The sequence below is a fragment of the Microtus pennsylvanicus genome, chromosome 22, assembly GCF_037038515.1.
Source record: "Microtus pennsylvanicus isolate mMicPen1 chromosome 22, mMicPen1.hap1, whole genome shotgun sequence".
Classification (NCBI taxonomy): domain Eukaryota; kingdom Metazoa; phylum Chordata; class Mammalia; order Rodentia; family Cricetidae; genus Microtus; species Microtus pennsylvanicus.
The window spans coordinates 11,625,462-11,652,221 of NC_134600.1; the positions used below are offsets into that span (position 1 = coordinate 11,625,462).

The window sequence follows — 26,760 nt, forward strand, 5'->3', positions numbered from 1 at the left end:
TACTTTGGAGAAACTCAGGAATACATACAAGAGGAAAAGAATAGGAAGAGAATTTAGACGTGATTCTAAATAGGGATTGCTAAAATTATAATCTGTTCGAGACCAGCCTGGTCTACAACAGCTAGTTCTAGGACAGGTTCCAAAACCAGAGAAACCCTGTCTCGAAAAAGCAAATAAATAAATAAATAAATAAAATAAAATTATAATCTGTTTATTGGGAATTAGTTTGGTTTCTGACTAAAATAAGAGAAAAGAGAGATTTTAAAGGCTCTGGTTAGGATAATTGTGTGTAGATCCAGAAGTAACTTTGTTTTTTCCTAGTGTCTGAAGTTTGGATTGCTGTTCACTAAATGATGGTTTATTTCTTAGAGATTATCATGTATACACATACTCTTTTTGAAGAAGCTTGCAGCTTTCATTTGAAAATACCATTTTAGGGACTGGAGAGAAGTATAGTTAAGAGCACTTGCTGCTCTTCCAGAGAGACCTGGGTTTGATTCCCAGAACCCACATGGAGGCTTCCAACCGTTTTGTAGTTCAAGTTCCAGCGTAGCTGTGACTTCAGGCCTGTGCATGCGTACAAAACCTACATATATCAAATAAAAATATGTCTATAAGTAATAAAGAAAATATTGTTCTATTTGTATTATTCCCTAAAAAGTAAAAGTTATTAAAAAAAACATTTTGTGATCGTTTTAATTCTTAACCAGTTTAAAATTTACTTTCTTTCTTCATTTTAGAAGTTACAGTGTGTTCATGTTCTTCTGAGGTATCAGCAAAGTTTGTTCTTCATGCAGTACAGCTTGTGAAGCAGAGAGCATATCGAAGTCATGAATTTTATAAGTTTTGTTCCCTTCCAGAAAAAGGAACACTGATTGAAGCCTTTCCTGTCCTGGTAAGTTTGACAGGTTCAGATTCAGAGCACTCCCTTTTCTTTTGACATGGGCTAAGACTTTGTAGTTTGTGCCTAGAGTATGTAAGAGATTCATATTTTGTTCATACCTCACAGATGAGGTAGGATGAAAGGTAGTTTAATGAAGAATACTGGAAACCAGGGCTGGAGAAATGGCTTGGGGGTTAAGAGTTCTTGCTGCTCTTGTAGAGTACTTTGCTTCAGTTCCCAACACCCACATGGCAAGCAACTTACAATCACATGTCATGCCAGTTCCCTCTCTGACCACCTCACACTGGGCAAGCACCTCATGCAAGTGCAACACTGATATGCATAAAATAAACAACCTTAAAGAAAAGAGTACTGAAAACCAAGGCAGTTATCATGGTGCTTAACAGTAAATCCTAGGATTTGGGAGGCAGAGGTAAGGAGATCACTGAATGTTCCAGACCAGCCTGATTTACATAATGCGAATCTATGCCAATAAATAAAATGTAAGCTGTATTTCAAAAGTGAATTTTACTACTCTACTCTCTCCTCTTCTATGAAGTTCTATGAAGGAACCCAGGTCTGTGCATCTCAGGCAAGTGCTCTATAACTGAGCTGTACCCCAACCAATATTCCTGTCTCTTTGAACTCAGATACTTCAGAGAAAAATTGTAGTCATGGGCTTCTTTATATCTGGGCCTTCATTTTGCATTGTTAGCACATAGTACTGCCTGCAGATTGTTTCCTCATGTGAGCCTCTTCTGCAGTGATCTTACTAATGTCCCCCTGTTGTGTCTCTGAAGTGCTTTGATTTCCAGATAAAACTGTTGTCAGGTCTGTTTTCCCCCATATTAGGAATGACTGGTCTTCCTTCATGGTAGGTAGGGAAATGTGCTGCTGTGCTTGCTGTACTTGCTCGTCTGGGTTTTCTCTTCCTGCTCTCTCCTGTCTCTGTTACGTTTCTGTGGGGCAGTGTTAGCATTTATTCATCTCTTTAAATGTACTAGTACAGCAGTGCTAGAATACACTTTTCAATTTTTTCATAAGAGAAGGATGTGACTATAACTTGCTACTTCAGTTGCCAGGTTGCTGTGAAAACAATATTCAATAATGCCTATTGAGTATGCTTTATGAATTTTATATAAATATTCTTTCTCATCATTAATGTAAATATCTTTAAATTGGTCCTAGGTTTTTTTAACTAATAATGATTTAAAAAGTGCTGAATTATTATTAACTATTTAAATGCCTTATCTATACTCACCCGTGCAATTATAATTTGTTGAATGCCTAGCATAAATGATAGAATCTTTAGTTTTCTTGCTGCAAATAAAAATTTTGTTTTGAAACAGGTAATATTTGGTGGAATGAAGAATTAGAAAACAGATTTATTCTTTAACATTCTTGTTTTTATTTGCAGGGTGGAAAAGCAATTGAATTTTGTATTGCTCGTTGGTGGGCAAGTCTTAGTGATGTCAATATTGATTATACCATATCATTCCATGGAATAGTGTGTACTGCGCCACAGCTAAACATTGTAAGTATTATAACATTTTTAGTGTAATTTGTGTTATGAAAAATAATTTCTGTGGTGGGTGTAAACCTTAATGGGGAACTAATCAAAAATCAAATAAATGTATATATATTCGTCCATGAGTATTTAAATATTTGCGCTACATAAACTTATTTTAGAGTCAAAGTTTTGTCTTAACGTTTGAAAAATTAATTTTTAAATATCTTTTATAGCATGCATCTGAAGGAATCAATCGTTTCGATGTCCAGTCCTCCTTAAAGTATGAAGATCTGGCTCCTTGCATTACTTTGAAGAGCTGGGTCCAAACACTGCGGTATCTATCACTGTTTTAAGAGTTACAAAAGCTGAATGTTAATAGGAACAGTATGAGGTTTTTGGGCTATTTTGTTTGTTTTCTTTCTAATTTTTTATCTATGTGCTGCTAGCGATAAAAAAAATCCAGTTTGATTTTGCAGCCTAGGAATCCTCTTGGGATTGCTTTGTAGCCTCACTGATCCATCAGCGCTGCTGTCACTGTATGTTGACCACCATTTTTGACATAAATAATCAGTTGAGACTGAGACAGGAGAGCAGCAAGTCCCAGGCCAACCTGGAGAAGTTAGGGAGACCCTGTCTCTTCTTAACTGTAACACCCTCAGTTTAATCTCAGCTATTAGAGCAAAGCAAGGTAACAGTGCCCAAGTTTTATTTTGTGAATGTATGGTTCACTGCTGGAAAAAATTCCATATCAGAAAGTCCCATTGACTGGTAGAAGAAATGTGTCTCCTGCGTGTATATGCCATAACTCCTTGTGGAAGCAGGAACTTGCAGTCTTGGTGTTCCGCTGCTAACACCTCGGCAGTGTCATCTCCTCAGGACGTGGCCCATCCACGCTTATGCAGCAGTACCAGCAGGAGAGGGTGGTGGGGAGTGTCTGGATCGGAGCTGTTCTTTCACTGTTGTTGGTAGTCATCACCCGAGTGCTGGGGTTTTGTAACGTTTTTGAATGGTTTTAATGATAAATTTTTGTAATATTGCAGCGATTTAGTCAATCTGGAGTACATATTAATAATTAAAATATGGTTTACTAAAAAAGGCAGTTTCAAGAGTAATCTTCTCAGCTGGCATAATTAACTGCTTCTCTGTATTGCTAAATGAAGTCTTGAATTAATTCAGTGATGCAGTTGCCTTATTACAGCCCAGTAATTGCAAAAACCAGACCTTTAGGATCAAGAGATGTTTTGCCAAATAATCGCCAACTTTATGAGATGGTTCTGACATATACCTTTCATCAGGTAAGTGTTTTCTAGTAAAATACACCTGTACAGGAAACTTTGATTTTATAGTCTATGAGATCACAGATGGAAAGACATCTCCTGTCTTTGAGTCTTAGGTTTTTTGTTTTTTAATAATTTATTGGGGTTTTTTTTTTTTTGGTCGATATGACAAACAGCAGGAATAAAAATGCATAAAAGAAGGAGTTGTTACTCTGCCACACTGTTTGAGAGGGTTTAGCCTGTGCTCCCTTGGCCTCTTTATTTCTGGGCCTGTAGTCAGGTAATACACAATGGCATCAGGAACATTTAACGGAGGCTTCTCGACTCACAGAGGACAGGAAGCAGAGAAGAGGGGACCAGAAACTAAAAATTAGGGCATGCCTGTTGCCACCCAACTTTGTCCAGCGAGGCTTTACCTCCTAGAATTTCAACCATCTGCAACATAGCATCCCCAGCTGGGTACCAAACATTGAGCATATATGGGAGATATTGTATATCCTGACTACAGCAATGCTCCGTGGATGATACCTGCCTGAGTGCCCTCTGGGAAGAATCAGTAGTAAACGTAATTGAGACCATTGTCAATGTTGGATCCAGGGGATTTCTACAGTGAATGAGATTTCAGTTCATTTTATGTTTACTTTGTTGAAACCTTATATAAATTTAGTTTTCATGCTACAGAATGGTAGGTTAGGGTTATGGTTAGATTCGAATTTTATAAAGGGATTAGAGTATATATGTTGGAACTATATATATTTGTTAGGAATGAGTGTGTGTGTGTTTGTGTGTGTGTGTGTGTGTGTGTGTGTGTAGGAAGAGCACTAGGTTTGTATTTTTTAAAGTTTACAAAAGTTAATTTCTTTAATGCCAAGATAGTAGCTATCCTGTACTTTTATAAGAATGTATTTTGAATACTTTTTAATGAAACAGTATAATGGTATTATAAATTATATATAAACCATGACAAGTAATTGTTCTTTTTTTCTTAATAGCCTAAGAGTGGAGAAGTAACACCTAGTTGTCCACTTCTTTGTGAATTGTTATATGAGTCAGAATTTGACAGCCAACTCTGGATTATTTTTGACCAGAACAAAAGACAAATGGGCTCAGGCGATGCCTATCCACATCAGGTATAAGTTATAAAAAGAATTAATAAATCCCAAATTTCTTGTTAAGTTAAAACACTTGAAAAGCTTTTAAAGATATAATTTCACTCAATCTTTTTACACCTACAGAAATCTCTTTTGCTCTGGTGGTCATTAAGGGACCAGCTTGACAACTCTTACGCTAGAGGATGTTGCTTACAAACACTGCCAACAGAGTATTTTTAGTGGAGGAGGAGGGACAGCAGCCAGCACAAGCTCAGCATGCACTCTGTCATGAGATTAGACCTGTCGTCCCAATATAGCTCTTTGTTGTACTTCTCCCTCCTACCCACGGCTTCTGCCTATTTAAAGAGAGATTGTGAATGAGGAGTGTGAGACTGGAAAGTGGTCCCAGGTCTGAGTGGAACTCTGGGGTTACTAAGGCATTGACCTGGTGGTTTCAGTGTATTAATGCCATCAGCTCTGAAACTGTACTGAGCATTGAACTGCATGCCAGGCACTGTGCTTTCCACAGCCACTGAATGGAAACAGAATCTCTTGGCATGTGACTACTTGGAAATTTCGTCTCTAACTCAAATTGTATTTGAAGAAATGGGATATTTTTCCTGAAATGCTCGTGATTTTTTTTTTTTTTTTTTTTGCTGAATAGTGAAAATAATTAATGGAAGCTGTTGCATTTGGTCATTTAAGGAGTTATCCCAGTTTTCCCCGTCAAACAAACAGCGGTCTCATCACTATAGAATGGAATGTTGCAAGGCATACTTGAGTTACCTCTCCTGTCTTCTCAGAAGACACTGCTTCTGCAGAGTACAGCATCCCTATTCCGTGACCATTTTAGCTTGGCCGAATGTAGCTTTCTATTCCTTAATTTCTATTGGCTTTCTGTTTCCCCTGCTTGTCATAAAGAGATGTGACACTTCACAGTTAAAATTCAAAGTTTGCATATACATGAATGTATATTTTAGAAAATCTGCAGCAACTCAATTTCACTTTTGACAATTTGTGTTTCTGATGACCCGTGAACAAAAATATTTTTTTTCTTAGTCGTGTATAAATATTGGTTATGTGAAAGTGTGGCTATCCTGTGGTGGAAAGAATGAGAACACTGGTGTCAAACCTTGCCTGAGCTCCTTCATTCTTGACTCTGTGACTCTGGGCAAGCCTCTTGATATCCCTGATCCTGCGGGCTCGCTAGCGCCTAGACATTTTTGTATAGATAATCTCTTGTACCTTGTGCACATTCTGTAAATGGAAATGTCTCTTTTATCCTTTTATTGTCATTTTATGAAACTAAACTTTCTTTTTCCAAATATTTTCTTTTTTAGTATTCTTTGAAACTGGAGAAAGGAGATTATACAATTCGACTACAGATTCGTCATGAGCAAATCAGTGATTTGGATCGTCTTAAAGATCTTCCGTTTATTGTTTCTCATAGGTTGTCTAATACTTTGAGCTTAGATATTCATGAAAATCATAGCCTTGCACTTCTAGGAAAGAAGAAATCAAGCAGTTTGACGTTACCACCTAAATATAACCAGCCATTCTTTGTTACTTCCTTACCTGATGATAAGTAAGTGATGACGTTGATGAGTGACGTTGTGGTTCATGTTAGTCTAAATTTATAGTTTACTGGCGTTTTAGTCTGAAGTGATTTTTCAGTTTTATTTTTGAAAATTTGTACATGGGAACTATTTCAGTATGGAATTATTTTGATGGTTTTCCTCTAAGTATTTTTGTGAAACTTTTTCTTTTGTTGCTTTTTCCCTTTTTAATTTTCTCATTAGAATACCTAAGGGGGCAGGACCCGGATGCTACCTTGCAGGCTCCTTGACACTGTCAAAGACTGAGCTTGGGAAGAAAGCTGTAAGTACCAGTGTCCTAACTGAAAGTGCCTGTTCACCTTGCCCGTCTCTTATGATGGCCTTAAAAGGCACGCTTCAGATGGGTAAAGGAGACAGCGGGGGGGGGGGGGTGCAGGGTAATTGTTGCTTTTTCTTGTGCTATTAGTGAAGGTGGATTAATATTTGGTGTTTATTTAAATGTGTCATTGAAAAACAGTTTATATTCTTTCCCATAAGCCTATGCCGCATGTCCTAAACCTATTCTGACTCAGTACCTAATCTTCCTGAGATCCAGGTCATAATTGGCTGAAATAAATGTAAAATTACAGCATACCTTATAATTTTGATCAATGTATTGTAGAGATTGGAAAAGTCAGATTCTCTTCAGCTGTTTATAAAAACCAATCTGAGGAATTTTTGCCAATGGATATTGGCTGTCATGTTTGTGCAGACTTGATGAGATCTTGTATAATTATGTGGGCAGATATAGTGTTTCTTTTGGTACTGTGTTTTATAGTTTTAAAAAGATGCTTTTTGTTTCTGATTTAGAGATAACTGCTATTTCAGCCTTATGGGCATTTGTTTCAGGTTTTCCCATCTGTTTTCATTACAGATTTGTCGCACAGAACGATGTTTATGTGGATCTGTCACCTTTATGGCCTGTGGGTCATTTATTGTAAACCCACTTAGAGTTGTCATTCTTACATCTTTGCATTTCTCATTAGCGTTAGTTCAAACCAAACTGTGCAAGGCTGTTTAACCTAATACTAGGATCTATACATGCTGTTGTCAGATGAGCTCATCTCATTTATCTTGAAATTTATTTGTATTGCTTGTCATCGTTCAATCAAGGCCATCTATTCACAGCTCTTGAAGCTTAATTTGGGGAGTTTGTGCTTAGAAAAGGTTGTACCTTAGTATCGCTCAGGCTGCATTTCAGTGTACTCGTTACACATGCCTAGCTCAGTGTCATTGGAAGTCAGCCAGCACTTGATCCTGGGCTTTGTTCTTGAACTGATTCAAGAAATCCTCATAGTCAGGTGTAGTGTTACACGCTTTTAATCCCAGCACTCAAGAGGCAGAGACAGGCGAGCCTCTGAGCTCAAGGCCAGTGTGGTCTACAAAGTGAGTTCCAGGACAACCAGGAATACACAGATAAACCCTGTCTTGACAGAAAGAAAGGAAGGGAGGGAGGGAGGGAGGGAGGGAGGGAGGGAGGGAGGGAGGGAGGGAGGGAAGGAGGGAAGGAGGGAAGGAGGGAAGGAGGGAAGAGAAAGAAAGAAATCCTTAGATCTTACTGTAGATTTACTATTTAGCTCCTTCTGTGGGATTGCAACTGGATTTTTCAACCAGATAATAGATGGCTCATCTTAGAAGTCTACTTCTCATGGAAAGTATAACAAAAGAGAGTTATTGACAGAAGTATTCTTACAATTCAGAAAATAGTACTTCCTGACTATACTCTTAGAGACAATTTTGAAATTATAAGTACGTGGAGTTAACTTTACCTAGCTAACTATAGTTAGGAAGGTCATTTATAAGAAGACAGCAATAATCTAAAGTTATTGAGTTAGTATAATTGCCATTGAATTTTTCATTTAAACTTTCCTCAGCATTTTACACTTCTTACATTTTGGTAGTTGGAAAGAAAGTGTGATTTTACTTCACTTTGCCTTTCATTTAAACCCTAAGTGCTGCAGGTTTTTGTTTTGTTTTTTAGAGAATTCCATAGGCTTATGTGATGGTCATGACCTCCTGTATACAGTCAGATTCTGCAGACTGTCAGCTAATCTTAAATGTTTTTTAAAAAAATGTTTTAATGCTGATGCAGTTTGATCACAAAACTTTTTAAATAAGGTGAAAATGGCATATTTGAATGCATTTTTATTTTTAAAAGTTGGTATGGCAGTATTGCTTTCCTTTAAGCATGCCATTTTGGTCACAGATCTGATCCTTCTGAGTACTGTGACAAGTACAGATGAAATGTTAAATTGGAAGAAAAATAGGCAGAGGTGGTATCTCCATCCTGTGTAGATTATGCATGTTTTCTTACAGAATGTCGTTCTAACTCCCAGGGGCAGTCTGCAGCAAAACGACAAGGAAAATTTAAAAAGGTACTGATTGTCAGTTCTTAAAAATGATATCTTAAAGCCTTATTTACATAGTAGTTAAACTTTTTTTCTCTCACTATTATAAATCTTTATTTTTAAAGAATCTTTTTCTTAGTTTCTTTTCTTTACAATCTGCAGTATAGTTCTGTGAGTTAATACCCACGAGCAATATTGGCATAGTGCTTTCCTATAAAAGGTTTTGTAAATCATAACCCCTATTTTTCCAGTGGTATAGACAGTTTTTATTGCTTCATATTTCTTGCTATAGATAGGATGTTAAGTTAAAAAGCTTGAAGTTTTGCATATCCAAAACCATAAGGAGATGAATGTGATAATATAGCAATAGAGAACAAAGTAATTAATGATTTTTTTAAATCTAGGGCTGGCTACATGGCTCAGTAGGTAAAGGTACCCGCTGACAAATCTGACAACCTGAGCCTAATCTCTAGGACTCATGATGGAAAGTTGTCATCTAACCTCTGTGTATGTACCATGAGACTTGCCTGCACACACACACACACATACACTTACATTTTAAAATGTAAGAAAAATGTAAAAAGCCTATTAAAATCTAAAAGCCATATTTAAAAATATGGTTTTGTTAATAAATTAGTCCCTGCTTTTACATCTATCCTGGTTATGGAAGAACAGACACAGAAAGGATTTTTTAAAAAAGTGAAAATAACAAATAAGAATGTCTAACTAGAAGTGAAGTCTGTAATAAAAATGCAGACATATTTGATGCTGTGCATGGTTCTACTTGGTTTCCTGTAGAATAGTCTGTATTGACTGCTGGAGCCACATTTAACTTAAAGATTTCTGTTCCAAGCACAGAGAAAGGGACACATTTGAGGAAGAGCCACTGACATGGTTAGCATTTCAGTGGTCTTTTTATGTAAGAAGTATTCCTACCAGATAATCAGTTGTGCTTTAAAGTACTGAAATGTCTTCCAAAATGCCCTTGTTGTGTATTGATATGTTAAGCCCTGGTGCACCATGAAGAATCTTCTAGTTAAGGACCTGAAGACTAGTATTTCTCAAATGGATGTTTTGACATGTTTGGGCACCATCTAGACATATTTAATGGATCATAACGCATCATTTAAAAAAATCTTATGTATCAATGTGTGTTTCTTTGAGTTGCCATAAAGATAGCTTGAAAAAGTTTCCTAGGAACTCACGAAATAGAAAATATCAAATAGAGGTTAAGCATTACTTTTCTTCCACACTTATAGTTTTTTTTTTTCAGTTGGTCTGCACAGTTTTGTTGGGCTAAGGTTGTGCACGTTGTGAGAGATAATACTGGAGCACGAGACTTTTTACTGGAGGCTGACTAAAGCTTGGGTAACATGTGGGAACTACAGTTACTTCTCCCATCCCTTCCTATCAGCACAAGTACTTGGCACATACATTACAGCTCTTGTATAAAAAACCTATAAAGTTACAAAGAGAAAAACTTACACTTATAATGTAATTAGATACTTTTAATAAATCACAAATGGCATCAATGCTATTAATCTTTAAAATAGTTGAACTTGCATAAAGCTTTTAATTTAGTAACTAAATTAATACATTAAGCACTCAAGAAACTGAGCCTTTTGAACCAGATCTAAATGATGCTGTATTATGTTGTTCACTGAGCAGTTATTGATTTAATGGGTAACATTAAGTTTCTGAAAAATATTCTTCAGTTTGAACGTTATTGAAATACTTTAAGGATAGCTTAGAATATTTTTCAGCTTTAATACTAAATTTCTCCTATTGGAACTCTTTATTACTTTTCTACTATGAATATTCTTCTTGACTATTCTTATTAAAACATGATCACAATTATTCATGATTTAAGGTACAAAATCATTGCTATTAAATTAACTTTACATTAGTTTCTTAACAAGTGAGTTGGAGCTAGGTGGTGGTGGCGCACGCCTTTAATCCCAGCACTCAGGAGGCACAGGCAGTGGATCTCTGTGAGTTCGAGGCCAGCCTGGTCTAAAGAGTGAGATCTAGGACAGGTTCTAAAGCTACACAGAAGAGCACAGAGAAACCTTGTCTCAAAAAAACAACAACAAAAAAGTGAGTTGGGGAAAAAATGCTGTTAAAAAAAGAGTATATGATCATAGTGACACAAATTAAAACAACTCCATTTTCCTTTTGATTAGGGTTTTAAAGTACTGCATTTATAATTTTAATAATAGAAATTCTTGTCATGAAGTATTTCATAGGGTCTTACTAATATTGTAATTGTAGTGGTTACTGATTTTTTTTCTAAGATCCTAAACTTTCAGCTCTTACCTTTTTAGTGATAGTTTATTTACTCTAAGAGCATTTGTTTTTATAGTTGTTGTTTATTGTATATTAACACATACTCACATTAAATTCTATTTTCTGTCTTCTGTACTAAAATAGTAATAGCAATTGCCTTACCCTTGAAATTCAGAGAAGAAATTGCCTTCTAAAACAGGTTTTTCTGCCTAGAAGTATTTCCCACTTTCTAGCCTGGGAAGCTAAACGGTTCACAATGCAGTTAGAATGAATCGGACTGTCAGGCAAGTGGTGATCCACAGTCTGTGTAACACACAGAAGAACTTGATTCCAAAGCAATATAACCATATTTACATAGATATTGGAGACTCCTTTTATCTTTATTTCTTGGACAGTTTTGCTAAACACACGACACTGGAGCTGTTTTAATGAGAATTTGTTGCTAGGGTTTTGGCTCAGCTTTTTCAAATACCCTTTTGCTTTATCCAGGGCAATGCCCGCCCAGGAAAGTGACCTGCAAACAGTGGAGAAGAAAGCTGAGCATGGTGGAGCCTGCCCATAATTCCAGCGTTGTCAGGGGTTGAGAGGAAGGACTCAGGAGACAAAATCATAAATTCAGAGCCAGCCTGGCTCCCATTGCAAGACCAGTCTCAAAAATACAAGCAGGGTTGGTTGGTATTGAGGGAAAAGGAATGGATAAGTTGCAGCATCCTAAAAGAGCAAGCCCAGCAGTAGACTTTGCTCTGACTCTCTTAACTCACAAAGTATAACAGGCTGCAGATGGATTCCTATGGCTTCCTCATTTCTCTTTTTCTGTGCTTTAAAAGAGCCATGAAGAGATAGTGGTTAATTGTGTGTTGAAGTGATGGTAGAGCTAGACCAGTAATCCCTCACACACTGTCGCATCACCATATACCCCAGAGTCCTGAGTGTCAGAATCTCATTAACATGGAAATGTTTACACAGTGCATAGACCTAAAAGTCCTATTTGGGGGAGTAGGATTTTAAAATACTTTTGACTCATGCTATTTCTGAAGTAATGTGGGAGGGCAGTCTATGTCCTTTGGTAAGATAAATTTGTTTCAATATTAGAAACTTAAGATGAGTGGAGATATTAACTTAGCAGCAGTTCAATATAAACCTGAAAATAGAATTTGAGAAGTGGACTTAGTAAATAATAATTAAGGACAGTCAGTTTGTTGCCAGAAACTAAGTTTAGCTATTTGGTTACATTTCCCAAGCCGTGTATTTTTATAGGATAGATTTATATGTCATATATAAACTTAAGATATATTACTCTACTATTCTCAAAGCAGAACTTTCTCAAAGAACTCTAGGCTTATTTCCTTGTTCTCTGCCTCGTCTTTGATCTTTGTCCCAGGACACTACTGTTGCCAAGGTTATCAACAGGCTCCTTGCAGCCAGCTTTTCTGGTCATTCTCTTCTTAATCTGGATTAGCAGTCTATCACATTTTTTTTTAATTCGCTTATTTTGTGTGGGAAGTGGTGTGTGCGTGTGAGTCTGTGTGCATGTCTGTGTGTGTGTCTGTGTGCGTGTGTGCGCGTGTCTGTGTGTGTGTCTGTGTGCGTGCGTGTGTGTGTGTAGGCGTGTCTGTGTGTGTGCGCGTGTCTGTGTGTGTGTCTGTGTGTGTGTCTGTGTGCGTGTGTGCGCGTGTCTGTGTGTGTGTCTGTGTGCGTGTGTGTGTGTGTACGCGTGTCTGTGTGTGTGCGCGTGTCTGTGTGTATACATCTAGCAGCAGTCAGCTCTTTCCTTGCACAGGGTGGGCCCAGGAGCCAGGCTCAGGCCGTCACGCTCAGTAACAAGCCCCTGCACTGGCTCAGGCATCTTGCCATCCCTGATCTTTCATTCTTCGTGGTCTTCCTCAAGGTTTTCAAAATCCCAGATTCCTTTTGTTTTGTCCCAGTCTTAGAGCATCTTTGGGCAAAGCAGGAGTAGAAAATCTATTCTCTTCCAGTCTCTTATCCCTGCTGATCTTACTCATGTCCTGACTTTATGCACTATTGGCCAACATTGTTGGCTCTGCCTTCAAAGAATATCTCGAATCTGTCCATTTTCTCTTGTTTCCACAGCCTATTAGTTCTATACAATGTAGGAATTCCTAGGCTTGTTTTCTGATTTATTTTTCTAACTCTAGTTTTCCATTCTGTGGTCTGTTCCCAAGACTTATAACAAAGTATTATAAAAATAAAAATATAAGCCCAAATTTAATATATTGAAGTCATTAAAAAGCAAAAAGTCTTAAGATAGTTGATAAACTCTCGATCTATTTAAAATGGGATCTTTACTTTTTGCCATGTTCCACCAAGCTCTACTCAGCATGTACGCACCCCACTTTATCAGTTCACGTCACTGCTCCCGTAGGCAGGTTCAGATCTGTGTTCTTGTTCACCTTCCACTTCAGATGCTAATCCCTGGGGTGGAGGGACTTCTTCCTCTCTTCAGTTAGGTGATTGAGATTCATTCATGTTTGTCATTTAGATTCACTGACTTTTCCATAACGGCTTTGTTTGCATGGTTTCCCTGTCTTACCCGATAGTCACTCTATCCTTTGTTTTATTTTCATGTGTGTTGTGTGTCACTATCAGAAACTGCTTACTTGTGTGTTTATTTTCTGACTAACTCTTGGTAGAGCATGTATTTGTAAGTGCAGGAATGGTACTTCTCTACTCTGCCTTCTTACAAGGAGAAAAAAATTCTTTTATTTTTAACTTTACTCCTCTGTTCAGATTTAATTGTGAAAGGACAGGATATACTGTCCTTATCGTATCAAGTTCAACTAAGAAGGCTAAAGACACTAATAGAGTTCTTACCTCTTTTACTTTAAAGGAATGGATAAAAACCTCAGTACTTTTGAAGTTTGTGGGGCAGGAGGGGATCCAGTATGTGGATTGGTATTTTTGATGGTTTTGGACCCTTCGGATCTGGAATACGGTGTACTACAACTCAGGCACAACCCCTATCACAATTTCTCAGCTACTGACAATGGTTTTAGTGTGTGAAGTGAAGTGAATGAACCTAAGTCTTTCTTTCACCCTCCTAGGATGTCATTCCTGTACACTACTATCTAATACCTCCACCAACAAAGACGAAGAATGGCAGCAAAGATAAAGAAAAGGATTCAGAGAAGGAGAAAGATCTGAAAGAAGAGTTCACTGAAGCCTTGAGAGATCTTAAAATTCAGTGGATGACAAAGTAGGTTGTTTTCAGTGGATTCTAATCGTGAGATTTTCTCCACTAGTGTGTATAAGGATAGACTTTATTCAGAACTGTTGACTGGATGATAGGCTTATAGGATTGTAAACTTTTTTCTGCATTTATACTTTATAGTTACATTTTTACAATGAAATATGTAATTTTTTATTTTAATTTGCCTCAAAGAAAATTTTATTGAAGGGCATAAAGAAAGAAAAAGTAACTTTTTCTTCTCTCCAAAATTCACCATTCCCTTTATCTGCTCTCTCTGTTTGAGCTTGTAGCAGTGTGAATGGTTATGTGTCTTACTTTTTCAGTTAATTTTAGTGTTGGGCACTTCCTGTGTCATTTCATAGTTTAGAGTTCTATTTTTAGTGACTATAATTTATTGTCCTATGAATACAGTATAATATATTTAATAATTTATTTAGAGTATATGTTTAAAATTTTTCTCTATAATTTTGTGATTACCCCTTTATATTTGCAGCTTTGTTTTCTTAATCTGTTTGGTTTTAATTTTTTTTAAGACAGTGTTTCATTTATCTCAGGCTGGTCTCAATTCTCTAGCTAGGCAAAAATGACCTTGAATCCTCATCATCCTGCCTCTGCCTCCCAAGGCTCGAATAGCAGTCTTATACCAGCGCACCCAGCCTAATGGAGATACTTTAAAATTTCTCTGAGATAGTATAGTCTAATTGTTAGTTTAGATGTCTTTAAAGTTACCTTGATATGTTTCTCAAATGGTTTCTGCTACGAATGTAATGTCTAGACATGATGACTAAAGCTGCTGTTGTTGGTGGGTGAGCTGTTAGAGTTAGCTGTTGTTTCAGCTGAGCATGTGCTTTGCCTATTCTTCATGGGAATGTTAGGCTTTTATTACCATGTTATTTATTAACATCATTATTATTCATGTTAAACTTTTTAACATGAAAGCTTACTTATCAGCTCATTTCCCTTAGTTTACCCCTTGGCATTTAGCTCACAATGTACACTTAAAACTTTGTTCTGTGTGGTTAAATCAGTTGTTGGGTTTTTTTCCATTGTAGCTTTCTTTTGCTGGTTTTCTGGAGGAGTCCTCCCTAGCAGACTTCGTGTATAAATCCCTGTGGATATGTGGCCTTTATAATGTGAACAGAGTTTCCAAGGATTAAACCATTCCAGCATCAGTCCACATTCATCTATGCTGTTGTGTTTAAACTGAGGGTATCTTCCCAGACGTCAGTCAGCCGTGTCTGCCTCTGACTGATGTAGAATGCTGTAACTAGCAGACAGTTTCTTCAGAGTTGCAAAGATGGGCTTCTCTCATGAGAGCCTGAGTCTGCCATCCAATGAAATTGGTGAACAGTTTTGTTTAAGAAAAACCTCCCAAACCTCTAGAAGTGGTTCTAAAGGAAACCACAAACAGAAGCTTCTAATCAGTAATATTTGTAAAATATGGTGGATGGGAAAGATAGCTCAATAAAGTACATATTTCACCAGTCTAGAGAAACCCAAATTCAGTCCTCAGAACCCACATTAAGGTTGGCACAAAGTTGTAATCCTAGCGCTGAGGAGGTGGAAACAGATATTATTCCTGGGGCTTACTAGCCAAATGACCTAGCCTAATCAGCAAGTTTGATTTAGTGAGAGACCTTGTCTCAAATGATACAGGGTGCGTGAGAAATAACTCTAAGATTGAATGATGGCTTTTCACACACGTGTACATTCACATTTCTGTAGAATTCTAAGTAATTTTCAGATAGGTATATTATCTGTAACTAGTCTTTATTAATAATTATAAAATATTTTAATGTCTAGGACTGTGAAGCAATATTTAAATTTTTTGTTTTAAAGAAACATGCTTTTAATTAAAAATCACTAATTTGTCTCTCTTAGGCTTGATTCTAGTGACATTTACAATGAATTGAAAGAAACATATCCTGCTTACCTTCCTCTGTATGTTGCACGGCTTCACCAATTGGATGCTGAAAAGGTTGGATATACTCATTTTTTTAATTCGTTTTTTGCATATTAGTATCCAAAAGTTTGTATTTTTGAATAAAGGTGCATCTCTCTCTGTCTTGTCTTCCTGCCTACTGAAAATGAGTCTCCTGCAATTGGATATGTTGTTAAAATAGTTACAAGAGCTGGCCACTACTGAGTTCAATAGTAGTAATGATGGCAGTATGTATGTGTAGAAACCATGAAACTGCGGTGTTTGATTGGTCAGTAAAATTGTAGCACAGGAAAAAGCTGAAGGTCTGAATTTTGGTCTTACAGATGAGTTGTCTTGGACAGCTGGAAATCTAAATACCTCAGTAACTACTTTGCTTCTAAAGATTTTGTGATGAATCCAGATTGTCTAACATGGACTGTGGGCCATCTCTTACTACTGTTCATGGAAGTAGGGACATGCCAGCTGTGACCTGGTGACGTCATGAAGGTTTAGAGTTTCTAAAGGAGGCCTCTCAAAAACCATCCATGATGGTCATAGTTTATGATCATGATCTTTGTTTCATGTAGTCTTACTTTTCTCATTCTAGTGATAGTTTAGAAAGAATTTGCTTATGAAAGAGGGTTTGGGGATTTTTTTCCCTGTTTTTTCATGTGGTATGGTATAAAATAGAGATTATTATCTCTAAAATCAATGGTATGATAGAAGGGACTTTTCCTTGTTAAAAACCCCACATTGTAGTGAACTTTATATGTTTGCTTTATTTTCAGTTTTGACCTACAGATTGTAAGTTAGGTATTGTTACATCTGAACCCATTTTCCAGGGCTACTGGAATTGTAAAAATCAGATTAAATGATAGCATAGAGCTCTAGCCCTAGAAGGAAGTGACATAGTGCTGGGACAGTAGAAATGAAAATGCCGTGATGCAGTGACTGATACACTCCTTTATCTTCTACCCAGGAGCGAATGAAAAGGCTTAATGAAATCGTTGATGCTGCCAATGCTGTTATTTCTCACATCGATCAAACTGCTCTAGCAGTTTACATTGCAATGAAGACTGACCCCAGGCCTGATGCAGCTACTATAAAAAAGTACCTAACCAGTAAATAATCTTTCTTGCATCTCATTTCTTAGTTACTTGTTTAAAAATTAGGGACTGCTATTGATTTTTTTTTTCTGTTGTAGCATACATACAGTTAGGATTGACAGTTTTTTCATACTCCTTTTTTTCCCAGCATGCAGGAGCATAAGCATATGAGTGAAGGCCAGCCAGGTTTACCCAGTGAGACCCTGTCTCAAAAGAGACAGACAGACAGACAGACAGAATTGCTGTTGTATGGTTTTGAAAATGATACTGGTGTTTTCTATGTAATCTGATAAGAATTTTAATTTTTTGTTTAGGCATTAAAGTATAGGATTTAAATCATTCCTAAAATTTAGCTACGATGACTATGATCGAGTAACCAGTTTTGATTTAGAAGATATTTATAAACAAGTATATGTAAGTTATCATTAAGAAGGACTTGAAGAAATTAATAAGACTTTCCAATATAAAAACTATTCTAAAGCAAAAAATTAAATTGGAAGATAGAGCTGGGTACTCAGGGGGCAAAGGCAGTTGGATCTCTGTGAGACTATATAATTCTTCAAAAAACAAAACAGTAGCAACAAAAACAAAAATTGGCAGATAGAGCTAGTGGCACACACCTTTAATCCCAACTCTAGAGGCAGAGGCAGGCAGATCTCTGTGGGTTCGAAGCCAGCCTGATCTATAGAGTGAGTTCCAGGCCATCTAGGTTATTACACAAAGAAACCCTGTCTTGAAAAATAAATTGGCAGATAGGATGAAATATAGAAAATATATTTAATATTTTAAAAGCCTAGAGGAAGAAAGCTTGCTAGTGTTCTGAATGGGCAACGCTTCATAGCTTAATGTGTTCAGGCAGAAGAGTACTAAGGTAGGAGAGAGAAACAATATTTCCATGTACGTGACATTTGGATTATTGCATTAGAAGATGCTAAAACTTTCAGAAAAGAGTCATGCTGGTAACTTAATCCATTCTTGGCAAGAATAGAGCACCTGTGTCAGTAACAACTTCCTTCTGAATTCTGTACCTCCCCCCCCCCTCAAGCAAGCCTTGGATAGGTGGAACTAGTCAGTTGGGTTTGACATGGGTCATGCCCTCATGATTCAGTCTGTTCCAGAGCACTGTCTCCTTCACAGGCTAGGGCTAATGGTTGTACCAGGGTCTTAGAGCATCCCTAAAGCAGAAAAGAATGGTACCAGACATCTGAAAAGTGATAGAAGAACAGTGTAGTAAGTGAGCAGGGAAGTAGATGTCTCAAAGGGGGACTCAAAAGTCTGCTATTCTCAGCCTGGAATAGCTAGAGCAGAATCCAGGCACCTCCACATAGAGAATGAAGGTTGGTTCTTTAAAACTTGGATGCTCTTGATGACTGGTGGAATTCAGGCCAGCCTGGAGTCCAGACAGAGTAGTGAAGCTCTTTCTGGAGTCAGAAGATTACAGAGATTAGAATTAAACTGAGAAGGACCCGAAACCCTGAAATGCGGAGTTTATGCTGAGAAACTTCTTAAAATGTTTAAAACTGGAACCTGGAAGAAATGTATTTGTGTTTTAGCATAATATACCGAGGGAGGAAGGTATGTGGGATACCAAATGAATGAGTCTTGCCAAATATTGTGTCATTAAATGAACAATATTTGTGAGGTATCCTATGGCCCATCAAGTTCTGCATTTATTTATCTGTCAAGATATAGGCCAACTACTGAACTTGGTGACTAAAGCTGTTTACAAGAACTATAAAATAAAGAGGTGACCTGAACTTGGGTAGGAGGAGAATATGGTACTGCTGCCACTTTTTGGTTCAGGCTGACGGTTGAAAATGGTAAAGGGGTAGATGGGAACGCTGAGAATAAGCACTCTGCTCCACATCAAGCACGCCCTTCCTGTGCTTGTAACTCTCGAGTCTGCTAATACCATAGGACAACTTGACATAGGTTTGTGTGACCTGCGGTTGTTAGTCAGTTCAGAAATCAAAAAAGAAACCATTGTTCTTGGTAATAAACTAAGGTGTGTTATGGACTTAGCTTCATTTTCAGTCCAGATGACGTTGAACATACCTTCTTAGATGACCTCACAGAATCAAATGGTCTTGGAAGCCTGAGAGCATCCTCGTCCTGAGCAGTATGTTCGCTCCTTCATTTTATGCTCCCTTTATTCTTCGAGGGAGGTGCTCAAGTTAGTAACTCACTTTCAGTGTGCAGAACTAGTAAGCCCCAGAGGCCCAAGTTACTAAACTGGTAATTATGTCCTGATTCTTGTCATTCCCAGGAGATTTACACATTGCATATTTTACTATGTGTCCTTCAGAGTTAGTCTTCTTAAACAGATGATCCCATAGTCAGGTTGCCTTGTGGCCATTGTCTCAGCACGTTTAATTGTTTTTATACATCCCTGACATGAATTGGACGTAACGCCACAATTAAGGTCAGTAACCTTCCCTGGAGTGGAGGTTAAGTGCTGAACAGTAATGGATGACTGTCCAGTCTGTGCCAGCATGGACCTAGGCACCTGCAGAACTTCTGTAGGAAAAAACAGGATGCCTTCCCAGAACAAGGCAGTTTAATCTAGAGACTGAGCCCAGATTGCAGTGCCAGACTGCTAAGCTTAGAATTCTATAACAGTTATAGGTGGGAAGGCCTTGGTCCTGCCTCAAAGTGTGCCAGGCTTTGTTGACTCCCCGTGGGAAGCCCTACCCCCCTAAGAAGTGGATGGGAGTGGGGTAGGGAGACGGTGGGAGGGGCTCTAGGAGAGGAGGGAGTGGGATGAGAAAAGATCGTTTCAGACAAATAAAACCTGCTCAGGTCTGCCACAGCAGCATTCCTTGACCCTGCTATTTCCATCAGTTCCTGCCTCTGGGTTCCTGCCCTTCTGCCTTCTCTCAGTGATGAACTGTAGTGTGGAAACCTATGTCAAATAAACCCTCTCTTCCCCCTCCCCCGCCTCTCAGAAAAGAATCCTCCATCTGCTACTACTAACTGGAGGTCCTGATCCCGACCTCCATCTCTACTACTAACTGAAGGTCCTGATCCAGACCTCCCATCTCTACTACTAACTGAAGGTCCTGATCCAGACCTGACTCTCTACTACTAACTGAAGGTCCTGATCCAGACCTGACTCTCTACTACTAACTGGAGGTCCTGATCCCGACCTCCATCTCTACTACTAACTGGAGGTCCTGATCCAGACCTGACTCTCTACTACTAACTGGAGGTCCTGATCCCGACCTCCATCTCTACTACTAACTGGAGGTCCTGATCCAGACCTCCATCTCTACTACTAACTGAAGGTCCTGATCCAGACCTCCATCTCTACTACTAACTGGAGGTCCTGATCCCGACCTCCATCTCTACTACTAACTGGAGGTCCTGATCCCGACCTCCATCTCTACTACTAACTGGAGGTCCTGATCCCGACCTCCATCTCTACTACTAACTGAAGGTCCTGATCCAGACCTGACTCTCTACTACTAACTGGAGGTCCTGATCCAGACCTGACTCTCTACTACTAACTGAAGGTCCTGATCCAGACCTGACTCTCTACTACTAACTGAAGGTCCTGATCCAGACCTGACTCTCTACTACTAACTGAAGGTCCTGATCCAGACCTGACTCTCTACTACTAACTGGAGGTCCTGATCCAGACCTGACTCTCTACTACTAACTGGAGGTCCTGATCCCGACCTCCGTCTCTACTACTAACTGGAGGTCCTGATCCAGACCTCCGTCTCTACTACTAACTGGAGGTCCTGATCCAGACCTGACTCTCTTTGAGCTCCAGTTTCCACCTACGCAAAACAGGAGGATCTTATTCATAGAATTGGTTTGGGGTTCATTTTGTATTGTGGATGGGTACACACGTCATGATGTACCTGTGGAAGTCAGAGGAGAACTTAAAGGAAATAGTTCTCTCCTCTGCCATTCTGGTTCCCGTAATGGATTCAGGTCATCAGATTTGGTAGCAAATACTGTTACTAACTGAGCCGTTGTACTGACCCCATAAAATTGTTCTGACTATAAATGAATTCATATGCTAAAGTGATAAAGCAGCTATTGGTGCATTCAGAGTAAACTTGATATTTGTTTGCTTAATTTATACATAATATGTTCATGACTACAAAAACCTTGTCTTTCTATACATTACATAGCAAAGCATGTATAGTTACTATATTTCTTAATGCAAAGGTTTAAAAGCTGTGTAGCTGGTAGAACAACTAGTGAGTAGTCTTTCAACTCTGTTGCTATGGCATCCTGCTTCAGCCAAGTATAGTTGCCCTAACTGATTTCATCTGTGTGTACTGCAGTAGCTTGTGATGCTTACTAATAAGAATCTCGTTTGATGTATAACACAGACGTATGTACATGGATGTGCTACATTTATGCATGCTAAGTCTTAGAGAAAAAGAATGCATGTACTTCACATAAGACCATCTCTTGGAAACTCTTTAACTGACATTTGAAACAAATGATTTCCTCTCTAGTGATATGGACAAGCAGAAGTCCACACTGGTAGATGCCCTGTGCAGGAAAGGGTGTGCTCTGGCAGACCACCTGCTTCACGCACAGCCACATGATGGGGCGGCAGCCGGAGATGCAGAAGCAAAGGAAGAGGAGGGAGAAAGTACCTTGGACTCTCTGTCAGAAACCTTTTGGGAAACTACAAAGTGGACAGATCTTTTTGACACTAAGGTAACTTACCCTTCTGCTGTTGGTGTTGGTACAGCTCTCAGTGATTGTCTCTCGGGCCTGCTTGTGCTTTGCCAACCAAAAAGAAGATAAAGGCTCTGCTCCACAGAAGACTCATTTAGCCCAAGTACCTTGCATTTGTCCTACATGTTTTAAAGTGTTTAACAATTATTTTGAAAACGTTTTGAGGGCAATTGTAGTAGCCCTCAACTACAATTATAAGTAAGACAGTTATATATGAAGCCAAAACTTATCTTGTAGAAATTCTTCTTCTTTCTCCCTGCCTCTTACTATGCTAATTTTCAAGGTGAAATGTGCTCCCTAGTTTAGATGTCACTATTCATTTTCCTCAAAGCTCCAACTTCTACATAGCTTACATAGCTCAGTTTTTAGAGACCAGTTTTATTTTTTTATTTTTTTTCTTTTTTTTTTAATTTTTTTTTTTTTTCGAGACAGGGTTTCTCTGTGGTTTTGGAGCCTGTCCTGGCACTAGCTCTTGTAGACCAGGCTGGTCTCGAACTCACAGAGATCCGCCTGCCTCTGCCTCCCGAGTGCTGGGATTAAAGGCGTGCGCCACCACCGCCCGGCTAGAGACCAGTTTTAAAAATGTGTGAAAAAGCAAAGTTGATTTGGGGTTCTAAAAAAAATGTTAAATATCTTTTGTCTCTATTAGAGATTATTTAACCATATGTTTTTATTAATCTTCCTTGAGAAGGAAAAGTAGATGAGTTCTCCTGATCCAGACAAAGCCATTGTTGTAATTATTAATCACTGGTTCTCAGGATTTAGCCATGGTAATTATTAATTTAAAAAAAAACAAACAAAAATCTAGGGAAAGTTCTTTCTGTGTGATTCCAGTTCCCCCATAGAACAGAAGGTCTCAGTAGTATTCAAGAAACTAAAGCTAGAAGAATTTTGCAAGGCATAAGGATTGGGACATGAAACTGAGTTTGACTCGTGCCTCTGCCATTTTTGTCAGTTGCTGAACGCTGGTGCCTGTGTCTTACCAGTGGCTGTCTACCTTTGGATGTTGTGAATGAGTATTAAGTTCATGGGAAGTTGTCAGCGGTATTGCTGTTACCTGCTATTGAAGGTCTGCTGTGTGGGAAACACTACTTCCTGCTGGAAACATGAGGATAACAAGGATCTAGTCTCTGTCTTTGAGAAATATTGTTAGGCATACTTCTGTCTTCATAGTGACACTGAGAATACTGGCCTGTTTGTGCTATTAACTGAACTTGTTCTGTATTTTGGTTTTGTTTGTTTGTTTGTTTGTTTCCCGAGACAGGGTTTCATTGTGTAACAGCCCCAGCTGTCCTAGAACTAATTCTCTAGACCAGGCTGGCCTCGGACTCAGAGAGATTCACTTGACTTTGCTTTCCAAGTTCTAGGATTAAAGGTGTGTGCCACCACCGGCTGGCTAACTGAACATTTTTTTTTTTTTTTTTTTTTGGTTTTTCGAGACAGGGTTTCTCTGTGGCTTTGGAGCCTGTCCTGGAACTAGCTCTGTAGACCAGGCTGGTCTCGAACTCACAGAGATCCGCCTGCCTCTGCCTCCCGAGTGCTGGGATTAAAGGCGTGCGCCATCATCGCCCGGCTTGAACATTTTTTAATACTTGGCTTGGTCCTAAAGAACAAATCACTGTAACAGGATTTCTTTTCTTTTCTTTTTCTTTTCTATTTTTCTATTCATTTATTTATTTTTTGTTTTTTTGAGACAGGGTTTCTCTGTAGCTTTGGAGCCTGTCCCCGAACTCGTGTAGACCAGGCTGACCTTGAACTCACAAACTCACAGAGGTCCACCTGCCTCTGCCTCCCAAATGCTGGGACTAAAGGCGTGCACCACCACCGCCTGCAGGATTTCTTTCTTTGAGAATGGTTACCACACTCCACAGTTCAAGCAAAATGTAGAAGGAAACAGCCTGACAGACCAGTTTCCAGTTTCAGAAGGAGCATGCTTATATAAAACTCCTTTACAATTTTAGTGATTTGTAGTGACCATTTTTATTTCTACTTTGTTTTCTGTAGTTATGTTAACTGTGATTTATTTTGCACAAAGAAATGATTTAGTAAAAGTAGATTTTTAGTAGCATATGACTTCTTATCATTTACTTCCTCTACTCTGTTATGTAGTTATTTGCCCTTAAAAGGCACTTCTTCTTCTTTTTTAATTTCCCTGATGCGCCCTATTCAGCTTAAAAGCAATAGGCTTCCGGGGACTGGGAAGATGGCTCAGTCAGTAAATTGCCTGCCACACAAGTGTGAGGACCTGAGTTCAATTTCTGGCACCAATGTGAAAAAAAACAAGCACCATGACATGTTCCCTTAATCCAGAGCAGGGGTGGCCGAAGTAAGATGATCTGTGGGCTAGCAATCTAGCCAAATCAGCATTAATATGCAGAGAAATTGAGAAAGGTAGCGTGTTGGCCTCTGACTCCGCGCATGTGTTCCTACACACACACGGCTGTTCTTCTGTGGAAGCCTTGTTTCATTGTTAAAGCTATATGCCTTGAAATAGAAATACTCCATTGACCATTTTTACTTTGTTTTATATCATAGGTTTTAACATTTGCATACAAGCATGCATTAGTGAATAAGATGTATGGGAGAGGCCTTAAGTTTGCAACTAAACTTGTAGAAGAAAAACCAACAAAAGAAAACTGGAAAAATTGTATTCAAGTAAGTGATGTCTGAATTATACTGTGTAGCAGCATTTCCATATTGCATAGTGACAAGAGCACTGGGAAAAAACACCTGTGCTCATTATAACATTACGCATTTTATTGTGGCCAGTTGTTACCATTACTAAAGCAATATGAAATGTATAATAAATGCATAATAGACCACTTTTAGCCATCCAAATTTCTAAACCATTTTCACTGCTGTTCAGAGACCTATTAGCTTTGAATCTTTTCAACAAGGTCAAAAATGAATTAATTACTCTCATTAGTTAGAAGACAATGTTTTCCTTTTGGAAGGAAGCATTCCTTCTCAATGTGTGTTGACTTGGCCGTTTGTAAGATGGTTCAATTTGTGAAGTTTATGTTTGAATTTTTGTCTGAGATGATTTTCATCTTTGTTAGTTTACCATGTATCACATATGCAAAAGAAAACTAGTTGGAATTTTCTCCACAAGTTAGTTTGAGATATGAAGAAAAATTATTTTAATGTCATTTTGTTTTCTGTCATCAGTCAGTCCAAATAGTAAGACAGTTTCAGTCCTTTGGATCTTGACTAGGTTAAGAGAACTCCGTTGTTTCTATGTGATTGTACTCCAGCATAGGATTGGTTGTTAAGGAGGACACCAGTCTGTGGATGCATAGACTGATAGAAGGAAGGTTCTGGCTGTGTGTTGTTCCTGTATTATTACTAAATTATTCTGAATTTTGGACGTTGCACTGCCATCTCATGTACTAATGCTCTGTTTTATTATAGCTAATGAAGTTACTTGGATGGACCCATTGTGCATCTTTCACTGAAAACTGGCTTCCCATCATGTATCCTCCTGATTATTGTGTATTCTAAATAAGAACCAAGACTTTAAATTTCAAAAAAAAAAATTTTATAGTGAACAAATGTGTGGCATTTTTAGTCTAACTAATGCATGTTTTCATCCACTATCCAATACTGATGATTAAAACTATGTGTATTTATCAGAGAACTCCCTGGCGTGTGACTTACTCCATGTAAATCTAGAGCTCTGCCATCATGTTGTTTCCTACTGCCTCCCCCAGTTGGTGAGGGCAGGGCATATCCTAGTTGGTGCCGCTGCTGACATGCATGAGAAGTGTTCATCTGTGAATTTTAACTGTAAAACTGTTGAATCCTATTTTTTTGTTTTATAAATCAAAAGGTTAAAACATGTTTAATTTTTTCTTTTTCTAATTATATAAAGGCCTTAAAAAGTTGTAATAGGAGTAGCTAAATTATTTATTAGACTCAAAATTAAGAGAACGTCATTTCCAGACTTTTTCCTAATGAGGAAATTAGTGGGAGGCAGGGTCGCATTACCATGGCAACTGAGGGAGGACACCTGTTACAGAAATCTTCACCACGGAGTCATAACAGACAAGTTATTTTTCCAGCATCCTCAAGTGCACAGCATCAGAATGCATTAAAATTTCATGTGTTGGTGTCAGACAGCTGAATCTATCAGTTATTGTAAAGATACACACGGTATGTTCATAACCTTGAAATCATGTAAAACACATGAATAAATGTGCAAAACCACAGGCCCACTACATGATTTGCACTCTGATACCTTAATTTTTTTATAAATAATAAAAGTAAATATTGAAGCTCCTTAAAGTTGGTCTTAATCTTTTTTAATAAATTAAATATGGTGTTAGAACATTTTATTTAATCTATTGGCCAAAAAGTAAGGTAATATATTTTAATAATCTTTCTTATGGGTTTGCAGTTATTTGAATATATTTCTAATGCTTATCATGTGTTTAAGTCCTGTGTATGTTTAACTTTTTTACTTTTATCTTTTTGTCTAGTATTCCTGCCTCCATGAAATAAACAGACAGAAACAGATAATTTTAAAAAGTCTGTAGTTAATCTAATAGAAAAGTGTGTGTGTGTATGTGTGTGTACACTTGTGCTTTAAAATATTTTGCATACAGTTTCTGCAAGACCTGGAGTCTTGAACATCTGTCCTGGACAGCCACATGCATGACTTCTCACATCATGACATGTGTTTTCACCTGTACACATGCAGGCGCTCACATCCAGTCTTAGCTCAGTGACAGAAGTGAAGGGCTCAGAAAGATGAGGGCAGTTTCCAAAGGTCAATACAGAGTGACCTTTTATTAATTTCAGAATCTATTTTACTACTGGGTCCTGCCCCTAC

General features: G+C 38.2%; 1 protein-coding gene across 4 annotated transcripts in view; it reads left to right on the forward strand.

The window, feature by feature from the left end:
* Tpp2 (tripeptidyl peptidase 2) overlaps positions 1 to 26,447 on the forward strand; it is a 64,477-nt gene extending 38,030 nt beyond the window's left edge. Inside the window, exons 17-30 of one of the 4 annotated variants that reach the window (XM_075956357.1) lie at positions 741 to 895; positions 2,301 to 2,417; positions 2,627 to 2,727; positions 3,592 to 3,688; positions 4,663 to 4,800; positions 6,102 to 6,346; positions 6,561 to 6,639; positions 8,693 to 8,731; positions 14,053 to 14,204; positions 16,080 to 16,176; positions 17,099 to 17,229; positions 21,701 to 21,908; positions 24,465 to 24,584; positions 25,341 to 26,447. In XM_075956357.1, coding sequence (XP_075812472.1) covers positions 741 to 895; positions 2,301 to 2,417; positions 2,627 to 2,727; positions 3,592 to 3,688; positions 4,663 to 4,800; positions 6,102 to 6,346; positions 6,561 to 6,639; positions 8,693 to 8,731; positions 14,053 to 14,204; positions 16,080 to 16,176; positions 17,099 to 17,229; positions 21,701 to 21,908; positions 24,465 to 24,584; positions 25,341 to 25,430 — 1,769 coding nt within the window. In that variant the 3' untranslated portion in view covers positions 25,431 to 26,447. Of the gene's footprint in view, positions 1 to 740; positions 896 to 2,300; positions 2,418 to 2,626; positions 2,728 to 3,591; positions 3,689 to 4,662; positions 4,801 to 6,101; positions 6,347 to 6,560; positions 6,640 to 8,692; positions 8,732 to 14,052; positions 14,205 to 16,079; positions 16,177 to 17,098; positions 17,241 to 21,700; positions 21,909 to 24,464; positions 24,585 to 25,340 lie in introns of those variants that run through there. The other 3 variants (XR_012908856.1, XM_075956358.1, XM_075956359.1) reach the window with 3 other exon arrangements.
* Positions 26,448 to 26,760: the final 313 nt, after the last annotated feature.